The sequence below is a fragment of the Capronia epimyces genome (genome assembly GCF_000585565.1).
Source record: "Capronia epimyces CBS 606.96 chromosome Unknown aczIQ-supercont1.3, whole genome shotgun sequence".
Classification (NCBI taxonomy): Eukaryota; Fungi; Ascomycota; class Eurotiomycetes; order Chaetothyriales; family Herpotrichiellaceae; genus Capronia; species Capronia epimyces.
In genome coordinates, this window is record NW_006912906.1 from 3,183,079 (window position 1) to 3,206,760 (window position 23,682).

The 23,682-nt window shown below is 52.2% G+C and overlaps 9 protein-coding genes across 9 annotated transcripts; 5 read left to right on the top strand and 4 right to left on the bottom strand.

The window, feature by feature from the left end:
- Positions 1-1,503: 1,503 nt before the first annotated feature.
- A1O3_04422 (uncharacterized protein) lies at positions 1,504-3,133 on the top strand (the record flags this gene model as incomplete). The annotated part of the gene is made up of 2 exons (XM_007734551.1): positions 1,504-2,548; positions 2,610-3,133. The coding sequence occupies 2 exons, from the start codon at positions 1,504-1,506 to the stop codon at positions 3,131-3,133; spliced, it is 1,569 nt and encodes a 522-aa protein (XP_007732741.1).
- A 463-nt stretch (positions 3,134-3,596) lies between these two features.
- A1O3_04423 (tRNA pseudouridine38/39 synthase) lies at positions 3,597-6,006 on the bottom strand (the record flags this gene model as incomplete). The annotated part of the gene is made up of 2 exons (XM_007734552.1): positions 3,597-5,459; positions 5,506-6,006. The coding sequence occupies 2 exons, from the start codon at positions 6,004-6,006 to the stop codon at positions 3,597-3,599; spliced, it is 2,364 nt and encodes a 787-aa protein (XP_007732742.1).
- Positions 6,007-6,396: 390 nt separating this feature from the next.
- On the bottom strand, positions 6,397-7,578 carry A1O3_04424 (uncharacterized protein; the record flags this gene model as incomplete). The annotated part of the gene is made up of 3 exons (XM_007734553.1): positions 6,397-6,960; positions 7,010-7,068; positions 7,122-7,578. 3 exons carry the CDS (start codon positions 7,576-7,578, stop codon positions 6,397-6,399), a joined length of 1,080 nt encoding a protein of 359 aa, XP_007732743.1.
- A 483-nt stretch (positions 7,579-8,061) lies between these two features.
- A1O3_04425 (uncharacterized protein) lies at positions 8,062-9,093 on the bottom strand (the record flags this gene model as incomplete). The annotated part of the gene is made up of 2 exons (XM_007734554.1): positions 8,062-8,646; positions 8,695-9,093. The coding sequence occupies 2 exons, from the start codon at positions 9,091-9,093 to the stop codon at positions 8,062-8,064; spliced, it is 984 nt and encodes a 327-aa protein (XP_007732744.1).
- Positions 9,094-10,667: 1,574 nt separating this feature from the next.
- Positions 10,668-12,401, top strand: A1O3_04426 (uncharacterized protein; the record flags this gene model as incomplete). The annotated part of the gene is made up of 1 exon (XM_007734555.1): positions 10,668-12,401. The coding sequence occupies one exon, from the start codon at positions 10,668-10,670 to the stop codon at positions 12,399-12,401; it is 1,734 nt and encodes a 577-aa protein (XP_007732745.1).
- Positions 12,402-12,805: 404 nt separating this feature from the next.
- On the top strand, positions 12,806-15,711 carry A1O3_04427 (DNA repair and recombination protein RAD54B; the record flags this gene model as incomplete). Its single annotated transcript, XM_007734556.1, has 2 exons — positions 12,806-13,080; positions 13,131-15,711. The coding sequence occupies 2 exons, from the start codon at positions 12,806-12,808 to the stop codon at positions 15,709-15,711; spliced, it is 2,856 nt and encodes a 951-aa protein (XP_007732746.1).
- Positions 15,712-16,091: 380 nt separating this feature from the next.
- On the top strand, positions 16,092-18,104 carry A1O3_04428 (uncharacterized protein; the record flags this gene model as incomplete). The annotated part of the gene is made up of 6 exons (XM_007734557.1): positions 16,092-16,189; positions 16,245-16,279; positions 16,331-16,400; positions 16,448-16,615; positions 16,660-16,991; positions 17,044-18,104. 6 exons carry the CDS (start codon positions 16,092-16,094, stop codon positions 18,102-18,104), a joined length of 1,764 nt encoding a protein of 587 aa, XP_007732747.1.
- Positions 18,105-19,658: 1,554 nt separating this feature from the next.
- On the top strand, positions 19,659-21,360 carry A1O3_04429 (uncharacterized protein; the record flags this gene model as incomplete). The annotated part of the gene is made up of 3 exons (XM_007734558.1): positions 19,659-19,733; positions 19,804-20,109; positions 20,176-21,360. The coding sequence occupies 3 exons, from the start codon at positions 19,659-19,661 to the stop codon at positions 21,358-21,360; spliced, it is 1,566 nt and encodes a 521-aa protein (XP_007732748.1).
- Positions 21,361-22,716: 1,356 nt separating this feature from the next.
- A1O3_04430 (uncharacterized protein) lies at positions 22,717-23,325 on the bottom strand (the record flags this gene model as incomplete). The annotated part of the gene is made up of 1 exon (XM_007734559.1): positions 22,717-23,325. The coding sequence occupies one exon, from the start codon at positions 23,323-23,325 to the stop codon at positions 22,717-22,719; it is 609 nt and encodes a 202-aa protein (XP_007732749.1).
- Between the last annotated feature and the right edge of the window lie 357 nt (positions 23,326-23,682).

The following is a 23,682-nucleotide window of genomic DNA, read 5'->3' on the forward strand; positions in this document are numbered from 1 at the left end:
GCCCTGGATTCCAGGCTCGGTAATCGTCCAGGTTCGAATAAATTGGCCATCCGAGGTCTGGGTGCGCTTCCGCAATAGAGTGGATGGTGTATCTGAATGCGTAGGCGAGCAAGTCTTCTAGCAAGTTTTCCTTTCTAAAGTCTCACCCTCGGGCAGGTATGCTGAGATTCTAGAAACCTGCCGCTTAGGTCTTTGCGACGTGGCCAATATCTTTGCCAAAGAGATAGGTTTTGTAGTGCCGAATAATATCACTCTCCAGGACTTTTTCTTGATCCAAAGCAACTCTAAGGTCCCGGCCGAATTTTGGGCGTAGGACGTGAGGGTAGACACTTGTGTCCACACAATAAGCCACTTCCGTGGGCATAGTGGTCTGACAGTTTGACCATGTCACCTTTTCTAAATTAGAGTCTGTCTCAAAGTCGTAAATGAGACAAAACGCTCCCTTCAGGAATTCGTGGCCGAGATCTAGAGAGATATGCACTTCTCTAATCCGCGATCTGGTCGTTGTAGCGCCGAGGGTAGGGCTGCGGATGTCTTGCCGGGATAGAGGCATGGCTCGTCTGGACCTGGAAGATGTAGCTGTGGTTATGACCGAGGTTGGGGCGGTCGTGGTAATCGACCGTGAGGCTGTGGCTGGGGCGGTGTCAGCCGTTGACTGTGAGGTTGTCAAGGAGGAGGAGGAGGAGGAGGAGGAGATGGTGGTAGTTGTGTCGGTCGTTGACTGTGAGAGTCTAGCACTCCTCGGTTGAGCAACCCGACAGGTGAGACGCTTCTCCGTGCATCGAGAGCAGGAACCCCGGTTCACACTGCTAATGGAGAGGGAGCATCGAGTATGTGCGGCGCGACAGGGTTGGCAGCATGGCATTTCCGCAACGGTGGCTGGTGATGGTGATCAGAGAAGATTCAGATGAGGGTGATCCAGCCATGAAAGAAGATACTAGGTATCTAAGGTAGGCAGTATACGTGAGGTGAGGTACAATACTGCTACTAAAGCTGAAGTAGGTCCCTACCAGCCAAGTTTATCGAGAAACGAGCCGAAATACAGGAGTACTTATATGGCGGAATGGTAGACTAGATCTAGTCAGAGTCTAAGGGGATAGAGAAGAGTGAATGTACTAGTATTGTGTACTAATAGTGAAGAAAAGTTAGTTGAATTAGGTCAGGCTGAGGTGTGAGGTGAGAGATATCTGAGATTGAAATAGATACTATGTAAAATTTCAAATCTGCCCAACTACCTAGGAAGCAAACAAACAAAGAAAGACCACGGCACGGCACAGCACAGCAGGAGCCCGCGTCTTGATCTCTCTCTCTCTCTCTCTCTCTCTTTCTCTCTCTCATCTCTATCTCCCTCCATCCCACCCTACTTCTCTCTCTGACCAGATCTATATCTGCGCATCTGCTTGATTAGAGATCAATATCCTCCCTCCACCACATTTCTCCATCTCAGCATCACCCACAGACTGCCAGCTGCCAGATCTCATCCAAGAAATGGGATCTTACAGGATGGCGAGATTCTGGACCACTGAGGAGATTACAGAGCTTTCTAGTGTACTCGACGGCTTAGAAGGACAGGGAATTACCACATCTGGCAGAGCTGCGAGTGTGGCAGTCGACCATTTCAAATCCCTCTCACCCAACGTCAAACCCTTCACCAAGGAACAGATTTCCAACAAAATCTTGTCTTTGGCTCGGAATATTAGGCTGAAAAGCGCATCGGATCTCGTACAGAATTGGAACGACCACCAAGCCCAGGTTCTGGCACTAGCCAAGAAGCAGGCGCCGGACGGAGCCAACCGTCCATCGAATCTCAAGCTGAATTTCAAGCGGAAGAGGAAGAGGTCTTCGCAAGTCACGCTGGACATCTCCTCCGAAGACGAAGATGAAGAGAACTGGGAAGGAGGGTCGGACAGCCTCTCGGAAGCAGCCTCTGACAAGACTTTAGAGCAATATTACAACGAAGCGCAAGGGACGACAAGAGATCCGATCCCATTAGAAGGCTCAACCACTACACCTACAAGCCCGACAGAAGATGCCACGGTGGTGGTTCATACCAATACCCATACCCGTACTCCACGACCCAGCCTCAGGCTGTCCGATCCAGTCGAGATAGGCGAATCATCACCGCCCGCGTTGACGTGCCTCGACCCGGCAGAGGAGAGCCTGATCAAGTGCATTCGGAACCCCTCCATCTACAGGGGCTGGGAGGCCAACCCGAGTGAAAACTTCGTGGACCGGGCCATGGATAAGATACTACAGAAGATGGCCGCTGCCATTCAATGTTTCTACAAGGCCATTCCTACCACTGGGCTGACCGTGTCGCGCCTGACCGCCGATGCAAGCGATCTGAGCAGCCTACTGTTCAACTGTGGTGTGGCCAAGGGCGCCGAACTGGATCGCTTTCTGACCGTCCTGTTCAATGATCCCGCACTCTCCACTGATCTGGTGCTGCAAGTCTACGCTGCCGTTGCGGTGACGGAGTGGGTGTTTCAGCGTTTTAACGGCGAGGTGGATAGGGAATTGAAGGTTGTGCTTCAAACTCTGAGCGAGCGTAAGTCCTGCTTTGCGCCGACCTATCCAATTGATTGATAGATACTAATTCGAGCCTGTAGATGCCCCGGCCTTTGCACGTAAACTCGCCACCAGCGAGAAGATGAAGCATTTAGAGAAGAGCGTCAAACCGAGGATGCCTCGCCTCGCCGAAAGCCTTCAAGTTAAGCTCTTGGATATCTTCCTCAGTCTTCGGACAGCACGACAAGCGGCAGAAGCGGCCTCTGCCGGACCATCAGTGCAGGATCGAGTTGACCACCTTGCTCGATGGGAGCTCAAGGCCAACCAGGCATTTGAAGAGGCATTAGACCTGAGACTGATGATGGAGCAGTCCGTGTGCCCATACAGCTTCCGGTGGGCCGTGTTAGGAGACCCGTTCGACAAGGCATGGATGGAATCAGCACACAAGGGCGACGAAGCACCTCCGCAGGACACCTCGGTGTTGGTCAGTCTCCGGCCAGCCATCTATAGCCGTTCGAGGAGTGCCGGCTCGGAGAGTCTGCTCGTCGTTCCCGCACTGGTCATGCTGCAGGGCTTCGGCGCTCCCTGTGAGCTGAAAATCGACTTTGGCTCTATCCGCTGCTAGCCAGCCGACGCAAGGACTGGGACGTGAAAAGGTCAAGATGGCCGCGAAGATGATTCAATGGTTGGGTATAGATTTGGATCTGGGTCAACGAAGACTGAGACTGACAGGAACGACGGAGAAGGCGACCAGAACCCAAGAGAAGACGGACTAGCATTGTGGCACAACCTCCTGCGTTTCTTCTAGATCCATCGTGGCTGGACTGGAGGCTATGATGTGCCAGAACTCTGAACTCTGTCTGTCCTGTTCACTATTCACAGACTAGCACACAGTAGATTGGAATGAAAAAGGCAGAGACGAAAGAGGCGACACATTCTACCCTTAGTACGGCACTTGGGGCCAGTCGTAGTCATTGGATTTCTATGCAAATCACACATGCTCCCGCCCATTACACAGGGACTTCACCGAGGTCCGACCTTGCCCTTTGAACAGACCGGTAAAGGCAAGCTAAGGAAGGCTCTGCACCTCATCTGCCGCCCATGAATTCCGGCTTGTAAGCCTGGATGCCTCCACGGGACAGCTCTCGCAGCGCCATCGTCGCGTACTGACTTGCGCCGAGCTGGAACTTGAGCACGGCAGCCAATTTCTTCTGCTCCAGCTCCGACGCTGGCTCCGACACGGCCGTTCCATCACCATCACCATCACGATCTGCACTTGCTTCAGCGGTCTCCTCGCTCGACGCCGGCTGCAGCTTTTCCTTTGCCTCTTCGCCACCACGTTTCCCTTTGAGTTTGTCCATGTCGGTCGCGACGAATTGCATATCGTCGTTCGTGTATTCGTGAACCTGAAAGTCGTAGTCGGCGCCGATCCGCGCCAGGATCTTGCGGTACCCTCCGCTCAGACTGAAGTCTCGCTGCTTGCGACGCATGTTGTGCGGGTCGAGTCGGCCTCCAGCCTCGCTCGCCATGAATGTCTGGTACCATTGGCCGGTGGCGTTGGGCGGATAGATGACGTCGAAGCCGGGTAGAGGCAGGACGACGTCGAAGATGGAGTATTGGCCGCTGGCGGCTTCCTCGGCCGTGAGAGCTCGGGCTCGCTCGTATATGTCGTCCGGGTCGTATGCCCGATCGTCCGCGGACGGCTGGACGACGATTTCGCCATCGGCATCCACACTCTCCACCACTTCCTGTCCAGCTTCTTTCTCCTTGTGCTCATTGACTAGGACGAGGTCCCCTTCCACCACGGCGTGGCCGTAGAGTGTCCAGCGTTCGCCGACCGCCAGATTCCACACCAGGGATTGGTATGCATGCACGTACATCAGCCTCAGGTTTCGCTGGATCGATAGCAACGCTCCAAGAAAGTCTTGACGTTGTCGGCCTAGGTGTCGGATCAGTGCGGTCTCGGCGGAGAATTTGCGAGGGATCTTTTCCAACGCCTCGGGTACTTTTCCTGTCGTCCGCCAGATGTTGATCCCTTCGGCACGGTTTTTATCGTCTTGACCGACGAGCGCGCTGGATTCTGGGTCCTTCGCTGCGTCCAAGGCGATCGGAGAGAACTGGAGAATGGCGTCACATGCGCCCTGGAAATCTCCTTGTAGTATTTTAACCCCCACCACATCCGTTCGAGTAGAAAACGTGCCGAATCGTTGCAGACCATAATAGTTCAGAAACCCTTTCTCACGAAGCTTCTGCAGCGACTGTGACAGATATGACCGAGCTGATGAGAGCTTCTCAGATGCAGTCAGCTTCGCTGTGCCGTCAATGGCACAGTCTCGGAGGGTCACGACGAACTCGTTCCCCGAAAGGTCACCGAGCTCCAGCCCTTTCTTCTGATATGTGAAATCTCCGACCGCCGCATAACGTAAGACCCTATTCAGTCCCGCCAGCCGATGCGCCTCGATACGGTACGCACTGACTCTCTGCACCGTCACCGCTCGTCGGTCCTTGGTCCCCGCGAATTGAAACGTCCTGTTGGTCGTCTTGAGCTGTTTTGTGATGAAGGATATGGCCTCCAGAGTGTCCTTGTTCTCCTTGTAGAGGGTGAAGTGGAGATACTCGCCGCCACGGTCCATCCAGCTGAGTACTCCCGGTCGAGCTTTACCGGCAGGTTTTGGCCACCCACGGTTACGGTTGCTAGGGGTCGCTGCACGGAGAACTAACACCCCATCCTTGTCGGTGCTGGACTCGATCTTGCTGTCGAAGATTCGCCGGATGTCTTGATGGATCTGGGTTCTGATACTCCGGTCCGTGGTGAATGGCGTCCGCACTGCCGGAAGGTCACGAGCCTTCTTTTCTGGGTCTCGGAGAATGAGGTCGTACAGAGATGTCAGTTGCTGAACAGTTTCCTCGCTGAAATATTCTACCAATTTTGCGCGATCATTGTCAGATACCTGCTTTGTGTGAGCAGTGCAGTCTCAGACTATAGAGATATCCTACCTCTGAGCGCTGCGCATCTCCCTTCCTTTCGAGAGCAGCGTCTGAGCTTGGACCTTTGTCATTGCCAAGGGCTTCTGCCGTGGTATCATTCTCGTGGGCTGAATGAGGGATACTCTCCTGCACCTGCACTTGGCCAGCTTGATCATTTGCGCGCACACCGTCGTCATTTGATGCCTGTTTGGCGGCTTCTCTGGCGTTCATGCTCTGCAGATGCACCACCTGACCGTCGGGCAAAATTTCATTGACAAGAAAGTCGGTGTATCTCTTTTTGAGTATGGCTTGGAACTTGTCACGAGCATCATCGATGAAAGTTATGATACCTACCTCAAGCTCCTTGGAAGCACCGTCGCCCGGCAGATTGACCGGCATCTTGAGAGTCGAGCCCAGGTTGGTCTGATTTGTGCCAAGGCCGGATGTATGGTCGTCAACACTTCCATCTGCTTGCGCACTGGCAAGCTTGGCTCGTTTCAGAGGGCGTGCATCATCAGATGAGTGGTCCATGATCTCTTTAAATGCCTCGATTGGAAAATACCTGTTGGAAAATCAGAGGTCGTGGCACGGTTAATGTTTGGCGAGATGGAAAACTCGAACTGGAACTTCAATTGAATGAAATCAGATACGCCAAGCCTTTGTTCACTCTATCTCTGTTTTGGTCTAGCGCGGCCCCTATTCTTCTACGCCTTGTCCTGACGAATGCCGAATGCTGGTCACAAGCCCCTCAGGGGTATTGAATTGGTCACTGCAGCGTTCCTGCGGAAATACTCCTAGAAAGTCGTACAATTTCGCCAACCCTTTCTTCAGAAGCTCCAAGATCGGCTCATCAATGCAACTGTGTCATAGTGCTGCCGAGCACGGTCCATCACTCGGGTGACATCTCATGTGAACGCCACCTTAATCTTGAGACGACGCTCCTCTAGCTTCGTCCTTCGAGCCATCCTTCGTCTTGTCAACCTTATCCACGATGGTCCACGGACGCTCGAAGGTTGCGAATTCTTGCTCCAAGATAGCACAGCTTGATTCCCACTCGACCCCAAAAGCACCACTGTTGAACTTGCAGCTCCAAATTTCCCCCGGTTTATCATCGTCCGTTCGCCAGTTTGTGTCTTCGTCAAAATTTGATGGTCCGAACTCCTCCAGCAAGACTCTGAGGTATTCCAAAGCGCTCCTCGTGCGGTTTAATATTCGCTGCTTGGAGTCCTTGCCAATCTTGTTGATTGCGGGATTTGGCCTCCCATAGCCGGCACTCGTGAACAAACACGCAATCCAGCGGCGTTTGGCAAACACGGTGGTTGAACCAGTGCACACTGTGGCCGGTTGTGTGTTTCCATCTTCTCTTGTCATCTCTTCTTTGTAGTCTTTTGGTTGAGGCGGGATCAGGAGAGCTGTTCCAATTATGTCGTAAGCCTTGGTGTTTTGTTGGCAGTGAGTGCGGTAGACCCTGTAGGCTTCCGGAAACTGTCGTCACGTCAGCAGTCTGTGGATGGCTCTGACACCACATACGTACCGATTTCTTGAGTTGTGCTGCGATGCCATACCCCCACACCCCTTGACAGTTGACTGCATCTACAGTGAAGACAATTAGGTACGTCCATGTCTGCGGGGAGTGTATGACTCACGAACAATCACGGCTCGATCTGGGGCCTCGAGGATGTCACCTTGAATTTCTCGCAGGCTGAAGCCAGGCGCATTTGCTGCTCTGGGTACGGGCAACTCGGAGTCTGTCTGAGAGCTGGATGGCCGTGAGGCCTCCGGGGAAATCCACAAATCCTCATCGCTTGTACTTGGCATATGAATGCGATCTTGAGCGTTGGTGATCTGTTTCATGGTAAAGTCTTCTTGGGGAGAACTAGGCACTTCCACTTCCTCTTCACCTCTGAGAAATCTCGTGAGTATGGTATTGTAGGCCTTATCGAGCAGATCGTGTTGCTGCTTGGCCTCCTCCTTGTTTTGGGGAGCATGTGGTCCGTTCTGAATCAGGGTCAGCTGCAAGTATCTCTCATCCAGCTCCTCAAGAGATGCGCCTTCGGAAAGGCCAAGAAGTCTGTAGGATCGCGCACTGTCGTCGTTCTTCATGATGATGCTGGATGTGTCCAGATATGAGGAAAAATGGGTTCGTGTGTGTTGACAGACAACAGTGAAGAGGTTGGGTTCGCGGCATCCGCGGTCGCGTTGTGCTGGTCCGGCGATTTGTCTAGTGGCTCTACCTAGGAGAAGATTTTATAGACAAAGAGGTGATTATCTGCCAGGACGAGGCTAGAGAGGTTGAGATGAGAGATAAAGACCGGGTGCTGAGGCCGAAGTGATTTGCGCAGGTGAGGTCGACAACGAAGATTTGCAAGACAGCGAGTGCAAGGTATACGACAACTGACAATAACCAAAGAGGTATTACAAGAGGTGGTATTCAAAAATGATCCTGTATTGTATGCACAGTAGCTGATGATTGCACACCACTATGCCAGAGTGACCGCTTTGCCAGCTGCGCAGCTATTCCAACAGTGGATCGAACATGATCAAATGGAGTCGAAACCAGAAGCGCATTGGAGTCGTACTTTCCTGTCATTTTCTGAAAAAGGCAAGAATGCTCTGTCTTCTTTTAACGCGCTTCCTACCTGGGCCACTTGCTTCAGTCGACTTCGTCTCTACGGTTGCGGCTGTGTTGAAATACTGATTTCCCGGAGTTGCAGCCCTGAAAGATGGAAACCCGGATTTCACCCTTTCGGTAAGTGCTGGTATGCTTGACTTCTTGTTCCTCCTGCTCCTGTGTTGGCTGAGTGCTCTCAAGAGACCGTCCTCCTCGTTCGACTGTCTTTCCAATTGTTCAATCTCTTGTAGCGCTGTCATCCCATTTGTGGCCAGATTCTCCTCGGCGACTGCTTCGAAGTGCACTACCCCTCGCTTGGGAGGAATTTGCAAGGTATCGAGCACGAAATCTTGTATCAGATGCGTGCTTCGTTTGTTCTTGGTGGCAGCTATCTCCGAGGAGAGAGCTGTAATGGTGAGATGATATGCGGGTTCAGAATTACCTCCGAGAAGCATTGTAACCTCTGTAGACGCCATGGCCATGATACAAGATGCAGGCCGCTGATAAATCTCCGACAACCGGAAGGACAGATCGATTAGAAACTCTTTCTCAGATTCCAGCTGTGAAGATAGTTAGCGACTATCTCCATCTAGTATGAGTGCCCTTACGCAGCAATTCAGCTTGATTTCAGCAAGCACTACTGAGTCTTTTGCCACTCGATCCTTTGCGGTGTTGGTTGGTTCTCGGGAGGCAAAGGCGTCGCTATAGTATTGGCTCTTCTTCTTGGATAAATGTAGCCTCTGCCAGGAGCGTTCCAAGCTTGCGACGTCCGATAAATGCCCGTCGGTGCTTTTGGTGAGGATGCCAAACTGGGTCGAGTGTGTAATTTCTGGCGGGGTGGACTGCGCGCGGTTCTGGTTGATCATCCGTTTGGGCGCTGGAGACATGCCGGTGCTACCTTTGATTCGATAAAAGGCGTCGGAACTGTCGCCGGTAGAGGGGGTCGGGAAAGCATTCTCGACGGCCGTTGCATTGATGCGGCTGTTGGAGGAAGGGGTCGAAGGCATTGCGATATTAGCGATATAGCTGAGTCAATGTTGGCGTTGACGTTTTCATGTGGATGTTGTGGTTTCGATGGTGGTCTCCGAAAGATATCTCACAACTTCGAAAGAGCCTGTCTTCCAATTAACATGCCGGTAAGGGTTGTCAAATGTGGAGGTTCAAAGGAGGTCCATTAACAATGGAACGGTGACTGTGCCAATGGAAATCCAAAAATCCAACGCAGGGGAGACCCCGAGGCCTGGTCACACGGCGCAGACTTTGTGTTCAGGGATGAAGCAAAGAGACAGATGCATAGCAAGACAAGACCTAACACAGAAAAAATGAAGGGGTTGACGACGGCGCAGGCAGAACTGCAGGTGTCCGTCGTGCTTGCATTGCAGACCACCCAGCCGCAACAGCGAAATTGGCAGCAGCAAGCTTCAACTTGAATGACAGCTTCCTTGGCTTCGATCATCCACATCCACTGCCAGTGCAGGGCATGTGATCTTGGAGAAATACGAGGAGAGAATGGGCAGAGAGGAAGCGCAGAATACACGAGTATCGTTGGGGGCTCGGAGGGCTCCTGATACAGTAACTTAGTTTAGACCCTCACCCGAACCCCAGGTCTCGGGTTATTGCATCTCAGATGTGAGAACAGCTGGAAAAGAACACTGCTTCATCTTGCTCCGTCTCACAGCCATCGTAATCGTCCATCGTCCAGCAGAATGGATGGACTGTTTGCCTTGTTTGCCCTGTTTGCGATGTTCGGCACAGTTTCCTTTCGTTTTTTCGGGATAGCTGCCTGTTTGGCATAGCCAGAGACTGTCGCAGCTTTCCGTCTTCCTATTGGTGCCCTTCATCCCTTCCAAGTTGTTTCTTCACCTCGAGCAGAGGCGCTGGGTCTTCGTTTCGTGAGACATGCTGTCGAACATGCAGTGCTCCTGTGTCCAGTGATCTGGTTCTTGAACACTCGCTTCGGCCCTTTCACTTGCGTAGCGATGCTACGCGCTGTCGAGGTTTCGTCCTATTTATACCCCATCATTTTCGTAGCCGCTGACCGAAATATGGGGTCTCAGGAACCAACCGAACGTCTGGCTCTGGCGCCATCAGTCTATCGGTTGATGACCGACAATGCCTCTTCCCAGATGCGCCGGTACTGTTTGAACTACGCGCCCGATGATAAGGAACACCTGGGTCGCCGATTCGCCGGGCAGTTGTGATGTTGTGCTGCCACGCACCATCGTCTCATGGTTTGACAGCTCTTGTCGCTACTATACTACCTGTGAGCCTTGCCGGCTCAATATCTAATGTAACGAGGTTGGTGAATAAAGTTAAGACCCGTTTGGCTTTCTATGTACTCCTGCATAGCCGCCGAGTATGTGTTACCGGCACACGATGCTATCCGTGCGGCGAAGACATATTTTCTGGTACTGTGTCCCGCGATTTCATCTTCTCGTTCGTTCCCAGTCCACACTGGGCCGACTTCTCTCTGGGCGACTCTGCCAGCACGTCCAGAGGCTTTGGACCACCGTCGCACAGCCGTCATCGCCGCGGGCTTCTCAGCAGCTTGTCTAAGACGCAGGCTCCTCCCCTAAAGACTATGGAGTCCTCCGGCTCGGCTGCAGAATCGACAGTGTCATTGTTGAGAGCGATTGACGGCAGTCACCTTGGATGGTCAGACTTTCGAACAAGCGTCCTCAGCGCCTTCCGAATCGTGTTCAACGACAGCATGCAACTGGCGGAAATATCGGGCCCATTTGCCGATAGATTACAGCCATGTTTGCAGAATCTGTCTCGGTTTTCCGCCCAGGAGAGAGAATGGCGAAACCAACTGGCAACGGGAAAAGGCTTCAGTTCTACGTTGATCTTTCCGCCGAATGCCCTACCTCCTATCAGCGAAAGCCGACTTTTGCATCGATGCCTAGCTCCGAAGTTGAATCGAGAAGCTCTTCCCCCACGCGCAGTCAAAGCCCAAGAGAGCATATTTGAGCTACCTGCTCCTCGCCCAAGTCTCATAACTGGCTTCAAGACCTCTGCATTCAGCGAGAACGAACTGACGATCCTTCCAAACTGCACTTCGGCAGCGGGCACCATCGTGGACTTTGCAACCGGCACTGTCTCTCCTGGGACTACTACCTACAGCCCATTTCTTGTTTTTGAGCGGATGTCAGCTGCGTCAGGTGACGCTGTTCAATCTGCCAAAAATCATTGTGCAGTTGCTGGTGCTCACTGCGTCCGTGCAATGCAACTCCTCTTCAGACGCTGCAGTGCTCCAAACCCTGTGCTCGAGAAGCCTATATCATTCTCCTGTGCCATCGATAATTCCACGGCGATCGTAAACTACCACCATATCGACGCAGATGGACGTTATTGCATGTCTGAGATCTCCCGGTTCGACCTTGACGACACCAAATCATTCAAGGAGTTTCAGGGCTGGATCGAAGCAATTGAACAGTGGGGATCCATGTATCTGCTCCCAGCCCTCAAAATTTCTCTTGGCCAAATGCTCAGGTTCAACGATACACCCCCCATTTCGCCCATGCCGTCTTTAACCCTGTCCATCGACACAGCTGCAGGAAGCGAAGACGTGTTATTGAAGATCCTTCGTACTACTTTCAGTTCCATTAAATGGAGATCCGAGGGTGAGTACGATACGCCATTGAACAGCAGCATCGCCCACTGCGGCACACCGGTGGGAGCCCGCAAAATCAGGACTATGGCTTTGTCACCCACCTCGCCGGCTGATAGAGCGAGCGCAGCATCGCCGGCTGGCCCAAACACCCCATTCCGCATGTGGCGAATGAAGCCCGACTGGGGTATCAGGTCTCCAGTGGGGCGCAAACATCCCCTGTCGCCATTGAAACTACGATCCGACATGCCCGAGTCACCCTGCCGTCCTGCTACGCTCTCACCCTGCACGCCGCCTCCAGATGCCCCAACATCTGCCAAATCACCAATGCTCGTGCTGCAGAAGCGAATGGGCGTGGCCATGGACGAGATCCAGGAGCTGAGAGCTATGGTACAGGCTTTGCAGACGGAGCTACAACTGAGAAATAGCTGCCCAGAAGCAGACAAGAAAGAACCGGGTCTGCACTCTTGCGGAAAACTGGAAGATTATCCCATCCATCCATCCCTTTTCAGCCAGGCGGCTGTTCTCTTCACCAAAGCAGCTGCAGTGGCCAGTGGCGCGCTCTTTTTATTCTCACGATCGTCCTTTCCAGCCCTCCTAGTTGGCTCTGTCATATTTCTTACCATATGTATCGTCGATGGGCATGACCATTTGGAATCAATGTTCTGCCTTGCCATAGTGTTTGTGACTACGCTCAATGGTTAGGCCTGTCTGGGTCTGAAGCGAGATGATGGCGTGGGAGTGTCTTTAGTCCTCTTCCGCCAATTCCTGGGCGTTACATGAGCCGTCAACATATCCAATAGCGAGAAGTTAGTCTTCAAATCTTGATCATACATTAGAAAAACCAATCTTCTAGAAACAGCAAAACCAAAGCTACATAACGCTAAGATCTTTTCTGCAGTCACAGCTGAAGTATCATACCAAACGAGGCTGCTGGGTGGCCGGCAAACAGTGGAGCACGTGACTTCGTGGTATGCCAAGCCACTTTATGCGCATCGACGCGTCGCGACGCGCTTTCTTTCATTGTCAAGTCGAGAATCACAAAGATGAACTTGTTCGTATTTGTGTAGACAAGGGCAACCTCGGAAGCGCCAGTTCACACTTGCGTCATGTTGTCAAAGCCATTTAAGCCATTGACCCTCAGAAAGTCCCTTCCTAGCAACGAAAGTAACGACATCGGAACCCCTTCCAACAAGCGAAGAAAGCTCAGTCCTCCGGAGGACTCAACTAGGGAGAGACCAGCTGCGCCCAGCGGAGGTCGCAAGCCCTCATATAGTACGTCGGCTAGATCAGCTCTTAGAGATATCCCCAATCCTTCAAGTTCCGTCGAGAATCTTGCGGAGTCGGACGCAGATGGCCTCACGAGCTATTACACGGTGTTATGGTATATTGACTGACCCCACGAAAGATCCTCCTTGCTAATTGCGTTACCAGGCGTGCCCCCACAAACAAGAAAAACAAGACCTGGACCGACGATGGACAGCTTACTGTTGCTCGTGGTTTTGCAACGCTTTACAACAGATCGGGAAAGAGCATAGGGCGCACGGCGTTTTCGAGCCCACTATTGCCTGGTTCGACCTTGACCATTGGCGGCAAAGAGGTTGAGGTCGATTCTTGTATCGAAAAAAATGAACATCTCGCGCTTGTCAAACCGAAAGCTGTTGCCACGAAGCTCGACAGGGATTCTACCTCGAAACCTCTCTCCGCGTCATCATCTGCACCCCAACACCCCAAACAGAGCATACAAGCCCAGATGAAGGCGCAGATCCAGCATGAAAAGGCACAGAGTCAAAAGCATGGTCCCTTGAAAACAAATCTTGTATCTGCGTTCAGGCAACCTCTGAAAGAGACAACAATCTTGCCCCGAGGGACTGCTGAGACCCCTAGGCCCCGGCACGATCCTGATGCAGATGGTGCGCTTGTCTTCAAGAGGCCTAAACATGTACCCGCGGGTCGTCAGACAGTCGATGTCGTTCTAGACCCTGTCATCGGTAGGCTACTACGACCACATCAGAAAGAAGGAGTCAAATTTCTCTATGAATGCGTTATGGGACTGCGTAATTTCGATGGACAAGGTTGTATTCTTGCGGACGACATGGGTCTGGGCAAAACCTTAACCACAATTGCTCTCTTGTGGACGCTGCTACGGCAGTCTCCCGTGTACAGGGATCCACCGGTCATAAAAAAGGCTCTGATTGTCTGCCCAGTTTCTTTGATTCGAAATTGGAAGCGTGAGTTCAAAAAATGGCTCGGCTCGGACAGGCTGGGTGTGCTCGAGTTCGAGGATCAAAACAGCCGCATCAGTGATTTTGACGGCAAAGTCTATCAGGTGATGATCATTGGATATGAAAGGTTGAGAGTAGTGGCCGATGATCTCGCCAGGGGCCATCCGATCGATATTGTTATCTGCGACGAGGGCCACCGTCTGAAGACCATGAAGAACAAGAACGCTCAGGCTATCGAGTCACTAAACACTCGCAGGAGGATAATTCTGTCCGGGACCCCCATACAGAACGACCTTGGAGAGTTCTTCGCCATGGTCAACTTTGTAAATGATGGCTGTCTGGGCTCGCAAAAAGGCTTTATCAGAGACTTTGAGAGGCCTATTATGAGAAGCCGTCAGCCTGATGCGTCGGAAAGTGAGATCGAACGGGGACACGAAGCCAGTGAAGAATTGGCTCGTACGACATCGCCATTCATACTGCGCAGAACCGCCGATATCTTGTCCGAGTTCCTGCCGCCAAAAACCGAATACGTGCTATTTTGCAAACCGACACAGGGTCAGGCCAAGATTTACAGACATATCTTGAAGTCTCCGATGTTTCATAGCGCCCTCCGAAGCAACGAGAGTGCCTTCCAGCTGATCACTATCTTGAAGAAGTTATGCAACAGTCCTGCTCTGATGGATCCCAAGTTCGGCAACGACGACGTAACACCTTCCTCGTCACTTACCACGTTGAACGAGATGCTTCCTGAGGGGCTGTCTAAGCTATACCACAATTCTCTCTCATGCAAGATTCGCCTACTCGACGAACTCCTGCAGCAAATCCGGCACAATACCAGTGAGAAGGTGGTCTTGATCTCAAATTACACATCAACATTGAACTTGATCGAACAGCTGCTGGTCAATTCCAACCTCCCCTATCTCCGCCTCGATGGGTCCATTGCAGCGAAGAAAAGACAACCGCTCGTGGATCAATTCAATCAGTCAACATCTGCGCAGTCATTTGCTTTCTTGTTAAGCGCAAAGGCGGGTGGCGTGGGTCTCAATTTGATTGGCGCGAGCCGACTTGTCCTCTTTGACGTCGACTGGAATCCGGCAACGGACGATCAAGCTGTGGCACGTATACACAGACAGGGTCAGAAGCTACACTGCAAGATCTACAGGTTCCTGATCAAAGGCACCATCGAGGAGAAAATCTGGCAGCGGCAGGTGGTCAAGAGAGCCTTGGCTGACAGCATCATGCAAGGCCGATCGGCTAGCTCATCGGGACTTCTCGAGCCAGGCGCCAAAGGACAGACTTCGACATTCAGCCAGGAGGAGTTGAAAGACCTGTTCCGTCTGGATGAAAGTGAGGGATTGCGCACACACGACTTGATTGAATGTGATTGCCACGGAACAGGACCGAGAGTTGCAACAGCCGAAGCCTTGGCAGAGAACGCGGAACAACTGGATGCTCCTGTTGAAGATTCGGAGGAGGAGTTTCCAGATATCACTGCCTTCGTGGCCGATGGTCCTGAAAGGCCGACATCACGAGCTCGGAAGAGTCTGGAGTCTGAAGCACTAGCCGAGACTCACCGTGAAGCAGAGTCCCAAGAGCTCATGAAATTTGCGCATCTGGATACCTCAATACTGTCCAAACCAGAAGACGGCAAGGAGCTTGTGAACCAGGTCATGTCAGCCATTGACGATGTTTGTCTCGAACACATTGTGCGTCTGGAGCCTGACATGCTTGGGGGCGGTGGCGTATCGTATGTATTCAAGAAGACAAAGGGTAGTCAGTTGCTTGAATAGATTACAGGATGCGCTGGGAAGCTGCACATTTACAGAGTCCAGAGTACCATAGTACCGGCACTGGATCTTCTCTTCTCCTATTCGGCTCCAACACGAATAGGGACTGCAACGGAGGGAATGCGTATCGCGGGGACTTAGGCTTAGGCCTCGGCAAACCTTCTCCCAGCGCGAGAGGGAAGCAACGTCTCCCGACTGCGACTGCGACGGCCGAGACTAAACATGCTGGACTCGTTCCATGCGATTCCCAATGGACCGGCGTTGTCAAGGTCTACGTCTACGTCTACGCTTGGTCCGGATGTGTATGCCATTATCAGCGGCATTCATATCCACGGTAGTGACACGGTAGCTCATATCTCTATTATGCCCACAGCAACTCACATATGGCGGACCGAAGTCCCTTGAGCATTGACACCACCAATGAAGCCCCTGTTCCTTCGATTGCGGCGGCCTTCTTGGTTAACTTTGACCATCGTAAAGGGTATGCCTCCGGCCCCGTTAGATGGTTGTCTCTACTTGATCTGACAGGCCCCGAGATACACCTTAGTATGGCACAGGTCGATCGACGGAGGTCAGCTTCCACCTGCGAACATCGCGGTTCCGCACTGACTCGAAACTGCAGCCCAGGTCGAGGGCGTTGTCGAGTTCAAATCATTACCTTCGGGCTTACACAACGTCGAGGAGGATCTGGTGTAAGTGGCACACATGTTGGCGACGGGAAAAGACTGAACATGGGAAGATACTTCATCCACGATGAATACAGCGGTCTCAGCGCATTTATCAACAAGCCTGATGGGCAGTCCGAACGGGCAGCGCGCATGTTGGCCATTGGTGTGCTGGTCCCCCTTGATCACGGTCGTACCGGCCGCAGTTGGCGTCATGCGGCAGCTCTGCAGGCACTCGCAAGGTGTGTATTCATGACGGTGGCCTCAACAGGCGGTTGACGCCAAGCAGGACGCAGATTCAGAATGTCGAAGACACCACCGCCCTCGAAGAATACTGGGAGAAATACAGGCTTGGGCCGGAAGAGCAGCCGGAACAAGACGATGACGATTTGGGCACCCGACCACCCGCATCTGGGTACCGAAAATCTCGGTCAATGAGTATAGCGACCACATTCTTGTCGTCGCACCACGCCTTGACGCCTCACCATCCTGCCCTGACCTTACTAGAGTCGGTGGATCTGTTCGGTCCTCTCCTGTTCCCCCTCTACCGGGCGGCCTTACTCCGCAAGCGCATTTTAATCGTCGCAGACACTCCCGTTCAGTCCAGTTGTAATCTTGGTAAGTCTGCTACATTCTAGGTTTTGCCTCAAGCTTACCGTCGGAACGTCAGTATATAATATGTCCATTTTGTCATCTGTATCAAAAGCACTGCTTCCATACTTGCCCTCGGCCGACACCCCAAGCCTTCGACTTCGGCCGCTGTTCACCGTGGGGGTGGGGGACATTCCACAACTTGAAGCTGGCCAACGCTCTCCAGAGTCTACCATAGCTTTCAATGACGGTTGGATTGCTTGCACGACTGACGATGTGCTGGGGACGAAGCCGAAGCTTTACGATGTCCTCGTGGTGATGCCTGAAGCTGGGTCAGAAAACGCTGCTAAAAAGGTGTTTCCTAGGATGGTGGTGTCTGATCCGGAACTCACAAAGTGCATTCCTAGAGTAGGCATCAGATCCACCTGGCGAGATTTCCAACGATTTGTGCGTCTCCGACAAGGTCTCGGCCAGTTCGTGCCGAGCAGAACGACCAACGGCCTGATGGGGAACGATGCCGACGAGTGTCTGTTATTTCCGTCCAAAGCATCGTCATACTCGGTGAACAAGGCGGTTGTGGAGCCTCCATCATGGTCTCGAGTGGCTTATGACTCTCTTGTGTGGTGGGCATCTGCTGGAGACAGACGCGGCGGATTCACCGAGACGGAAGAAGCGGAAACCGAGCAAGATCTGGCACTCTTGCGAGACGAAGGTGACAGCGACAACGAACAGAGTCGGGAGGTGGCACTGGTGGCGTACTTTCATCGCATGACAGAGGTCATGTTCCAAACCATTGCCGAAGCCATCACACGAACCGATGGGAATGAATCAGGGGCCAGGTCATACCAGGATGATGACGATGATGACGAAGAGGAGGACAATTCAGGCTCAATCGACCAAGACACCATGCAGCCTGGGAGTTGCGTCGAGGAAGAGGAGACACAGGGTCTTTTAGGCGACCAAGGCGAGCAACGCGAGGGCGAAGTTGAGATTGGTCGTGAAGACATGGCAGCCATGGGTCTGGACAGTTGGAGTGCGTCTGACCGAGCGTTCGTTGAGGAATTGGTGCGTCTATGGTGGGGACGCAAGGCGACGGTGCGACCGACATCGATTGAATGCTGCGGACTGAGGATTTACTAAGATGAAGAGAGGACTTATCTTGATTCTCTTTGGGTGTTTGATTGCATCGCCCATGGTGTTCACTCGCCTTAGAACTGGGCCATTTTGTTGGTCATGGATGGTGAAGGGGTGATCAGTAACACCCAGGCACCCAGGGGGTTTTTGAACTTCACCTTTTCGGCCATGGCATGGGACCTTTCTCAAGGTATACAACAGAGTGCGCTGTACTATTGTCCCAGTAGGACGAGTACCCATGTACCTATGTAGCCTCATTCCATCAGGCTGACTGGTCATGTAAATGCCGTAGCAAAAGGAAGTACCGTATACAGTATCCGAATTATGTTCGTAATGGCATCGTCGTGGTGGATCTCAGATGTTATAGCGGTACACTGCTCTCTCAACCGACTTTGTGATCGCTGTACGGATACTGTTGCAGCACTCACTTCCGCGGAGATGCTTGCCTGCTTGGTGTCAGGCCAAGGCCTCGGTCATGGTTGATTCTCAGTCGTATCCCTCAGCATGATATTAGTCAATCATAATCACATATTACATATTACATATAACCGAGGTTGAGTTGGAAGCGGAGTCGCACGCCTTGTCCATGTCAATGTCAATGTCCATGTCCGTGTCCGTGTCGTTGAGCTGGGCTTGGGCTTAAGCTGGGCTGAAATGAAACGGATTGATTACTATTCCCATTCTCTATTTCCTATTTTTCTTTTCTCCCTTAATTGACGGTTCTCTTTACCGTGGCCAGGCATTCATTGTGTCTCGGACAGGAGAAAACTCGGCCATGACTCTGACTCTGACTCTGACTTGGACTCTGGCTTTGGATAAATTCAGACCCTGCCCCTGCCCCTGACTCCTCCTTCTCACACCACGCTGTGTACTGTGTACCGTGTACAGTAGGTCACGTACAAAGTCTAATTGTCTTGTCCTCTGTGCTTTTTACACACACAGACACAGACACTTGCCAGCAGTCCTTTCCTCCTTTCCTGGGCTGCCTTTAAGGTGTCTGAGCCCCTGATCGGATCGGATCAATCAAGTCATTCATTACCTACTCATTCAATCCAATTCAATCCAATCCGATCCAGTCACCAGTCTCCTCTCTCATTCTCATGATGGCGCCCTCGCCCTCGCCCTCGCCATCGCCATCGCCACCGGTGGTGCTGTTCGGGTATGATTGTAAGAGACACCACTGTCCTATGTCCTATCTTCTATCTTCTATCTTCTATCTTCTTTGCTCTACTCGATTCGCGACCTATTGGCCACACCTGTACGCCACTGACACTGACTGGGACCAGCATCGCCGTTCACGCAGAAAGTCAGGCTTGCGCTCCGCTTGAAGCAGATTCCTTATAGTGAGTGAAACGGACCCCTGTACCTATACCTACAAAGTATCCCACAGCTCCATTAATGCATGCAAGGCATGATCACATCCGACCGTCTCACTGACACTGACATGATCCCAACCAACCATCTATCTCACTGACACTGACATGCTCAAAACCAACCATCTATCTCACTGTCACTGACATTCTTCCCCTGGATCCAGCATTCGTCATTGTCCCGTCCATGATGCCGCGACCTATTGTGAAGGATAATTTCAACATCACCTATCGAAAGATACCTATCCTGGCAATTGGGAGAGAGGTGAGTGAGAGTGAGAGTGAGAGTGAGCCTGGGAGTGAGCCCGGGAGTGTTGCGTTGCTAGACTGGACAGAGGCCAGCCGTGCCAGCTGAGGATGATGATGTTGTTGATGTCGATGATGAGGATGATGCTGTTATTGGTGTTGTTGGTGTTGTTGGTGTTGTTGGTGTTGTTGGTGTTGTTGGTGTTGTTGGTGTTGTTGGTGTTGTCGTTGCTGTTGTTGCTGTTGTCGCTGTTGTCGCTGTTGTCGCTGTTGCTGTTGTTGTTGCTGCTGTTGTTGTTGTTGCTGTCGATGTTGCTGCTGTCGATGTTGCTGCTGTCGTTGTTGTTGCTGTCGATGTTGTCGCTGTCGTTGTTGTTGCTGTCGTTGTTGTCGCTGTCGATTGATATGTTTCCTTCTTCCTAACCCTAGGCTGACGGTGTGATGTGTGATGCCATGTCCAGATCTACATCGACACGTCCCTGATCCTAGAAGTGCTCGAACACCGATTTCCTGCATCCGAAGGATTCGGCACACTGTACCCGGGGCCGACCACCACTCCTACACCGTCCTCATCCTCAGCCTCAGCCCCGTCCTCGTCCTCAGCCTCGGCCTCATCCTCATCGTCTCAACGCCCTCTGATCCGTGGCTTCGCATCCTACTGGACAGATAGACCCCTGTTCCGAGTCACGACGGGTCTCATCCCCAGCAGCGTGTGGCGGACACGGTTCGGCGCCGACCGCGCCAATCTCATCGGCCACAGTCTCGACGCGGAGAAATTGGAGCGCAAGGTGCCTGAGAATCTGGGCGGGTTGGATCTGCAACTTAGTTTGCTGGAGCCGCTTTTTCGGGGTAGCAACGACAACACCAAAAGTGTTGGTGCTGGTGTTAGTGCTGGTGCTGTTGCTGGTCCTGGTCCAGGTACTGGTTCTGTCGCCATTTCCAACCGCCACTGGGTCTTTGACGGCCCAACCCCCAGCGCCGCCGACATCGCACTCTACTACCAGCTCGACTGGGGTGACAAAATCAGCCGCGGCCAAGGCATTTCCGACCTGAGCGGTGGCGGGGTGAGAGATGGAGATGGTGAGGGCATATCCAGCGTCTTCAATGCCGATCGGTATCCCGGGCTCGCTGCCTGGTTCGATCGAGTCAAGACCTTCTTCGACAGTCTACCCAGCACGGAAACGAGGGTCGAGAGAACCGACGAGACGGGCATCCAGCGTGTCCTGGACCGCATCAAAGCCCTACCGGGGTTGGGAGGAGCGACGGCGTCGGTGTCGTCAGCGGAGGAGGAGGTGGTGGTTCCGTCGTCAGCATCTTCGTCGTCAGCGGAAGTGGTGCCGGGTCAAGTCTCGGTCTCGGTCGAAGTGCCTATACCACTACTCCCTACGCCCGCAGCACCACACGCCACCCTAGATAAACGCAATGGTCTGGTCGTCGGCGCCCATGTCACTGTGGCTCCCGAGGATACCGGACGAGACAGTCCGACCCACGGCACGCTGTTGGCCATTACGCCGGAAGAGGTGGTCGTGGCTCCGGACAAAATCGGCGGTGGGCCGGCCGTCGGGGCGGTCAAGGTCCATTTCCCGCGTTTGGGCTTTGTCGTTCGACCTGTCCCTGGCACTGGGACCAGCGAGCCGAGGCTTTGATATTAGCTTGGTTTGAGGTGATCTGGAGAGGAGGAGGAGAGGAGGAGGGGGGAGGATGATGATTAGGCTACTGTATTTGAGAGGAGGAGGAGGAGGAGGAGGAGGAGGAGGAAGAGGTGGTGGTGGACGACGACGACGACGACGATGATTAGGCTACAGTATGTGAGAGGTTGAAATGTTCCATGTTCTCTATCAAAGGGGTATGGGGTTCCAGACAATATACGTTGCTGTGCCTATACCAGCCTTAGGGCTTAGGCCTTCTGGTTAAAGGGCAAGGGCAAGGGCAAGGCTGAGAATGCCCAAGTCAGTGCCTACATAAGTTTGACAGGATACTGATGGATGGATGGATACGCTCTTTCTATCATATATCATCTATCATGTGTCATGTATCATCTATGATCTATGATCTATGATCTATCATGGAAAGTGCGATAGAGCTGTTCTATAAGCTACTAGTAACATACCACAACCACAGCGCTAGTTGATGACGCATCGTACGGTGATAAAGACATATTCGTAAGATACCCGCTGGAAGATCCAGCCACGACGTAAGACCATGACCAAGACCAAGCCTGGCCTATGGCTATGACCATGACTATCATTCAGTTATTAATGTGGTACAACCATAGGTGACAGGCCGATATTGGTAGAAGTCCAGAAGATGCTGGTTGTTATGTGCCTGCCTACCTTATATATGTATATCCTCCGTACCTACGTACTTACCGTCAAACTTATGTAGGCACTAACTTCAGGTATATAGGCAGTCCCAGACTTGTCCTTTCAGAAGGCTGGTATACATAGGCACGATAGGCATACCTACATATATAGTCTGGGCTCCCCCAATACCCATACCCCTTTGATGGCGAACATGGAATATTTCAATTTTTGATACTTACTACTTACTACCTGACACCTGTAGATACTGTAGGTACAGATATTTAGTAAGGGTTGGGTCGCCCTCCCTCTCTCTTTCCCTTGCTTGGCCAGGCTATCTACTCATCAAGGGCAAAAGGACTGGAAGTTCAAGTTCCTCTCTGGTTGCAATATACTATGATATTTTACGCTATCTTTATATATTGAGGGTAAAAATGGTTGGAAGTTCAAGTTTCTTTCTCCGATCACAATATATTAATGATATTTTACGCCATCTTTACCCGTCAAGGGTAAAAGGGTTGGTAGTTCAAGTTTCTCTCTACTAATGATATTTGCGCCATCTCCATCTCCATCTCCATCTCCTTGTCTATCATGCATGCCTTAGGTCACTCTTCACTCTTGACTAAAAAGAACGAAACTACTGGCCGTGGCCATGACCATGACCTAGGCTCAGGCCGCATGGTCCTGATCCTAGTCATAGTCCTAGTCCTCGTCCTCGTCCTGGTCCTGGTCCTGGTCCTGCATCGAAAGCCTCTCCAGACGCCAATTCACAATAGCCAACTTGCGCAAGTCAGGCATGCCATGTCGATCCAACGGCACGACCCTGGCCTGTCTCTGTCTCTGTCTGCCGGCGCCGACGAATGAATTTGTATTAGTGTTGGAAGTTTCACCGACCGAGTCCGAGTCAGAGTCGTCCACTTCGATAAATTCGGGATCAGAAGTGTCGTTGTCCCACCATGCCTTCAGTTCCGTCCACTCAGCTTGCCATATCTCACCGGGGAATATGGCGTCCGTGTCCCGCTCCTCTTCCTTCTCGTAGGAGTCTGGATCGAACGGTTGCTCGTATGCATAGTATCCTTCTTCTCTGGAAAATGACTCACTGTTGCCTTCTCTGTGAAATGCTCTGGACTCACTGTCGCCTTCTTCTCTGTGAAATAAGCCACTGTCGCCTTCTTCATGGGCAGGGACCGAGAGAGTGGAAGTGGAAGTGGAAGTGGAGGCCAACGACGCCCTACTTCTGGACGGCGAGGTGGCTGTTGCTGTTTCGGCGAGAATGTATGTTGCAACAGCTGTGTCTTCATCCACGTCCATTGAGGTTTCGGTTTCGGTTTCGGTGTCAGTGATAACGATCGAAGGACTGGATGTTACTGGCACCTTCGAAGGACTGGATGTTACTGAGCATTGTTTCCCTGCGGCTGGGAAAGGTCTGGACGACGACTGACCTGTTGTGGCCATTGCGATTTCAGAGCACTAGGCAGCAAGCAGGCTGAATGGTGGGTTGTTTTTCTTTGAGAAAAACTTCAATCTCAACTTGAACTGGACCTTGATCTTGATCTTGATCTTGATCTTGACCTTGACCGGTACCTTGACCCTGACCGGTACCTTGACCTTGATCTTGACCGTGACTTCGACCTCGACCTCGATCTTGAACTTGAACTTGAACTTGAC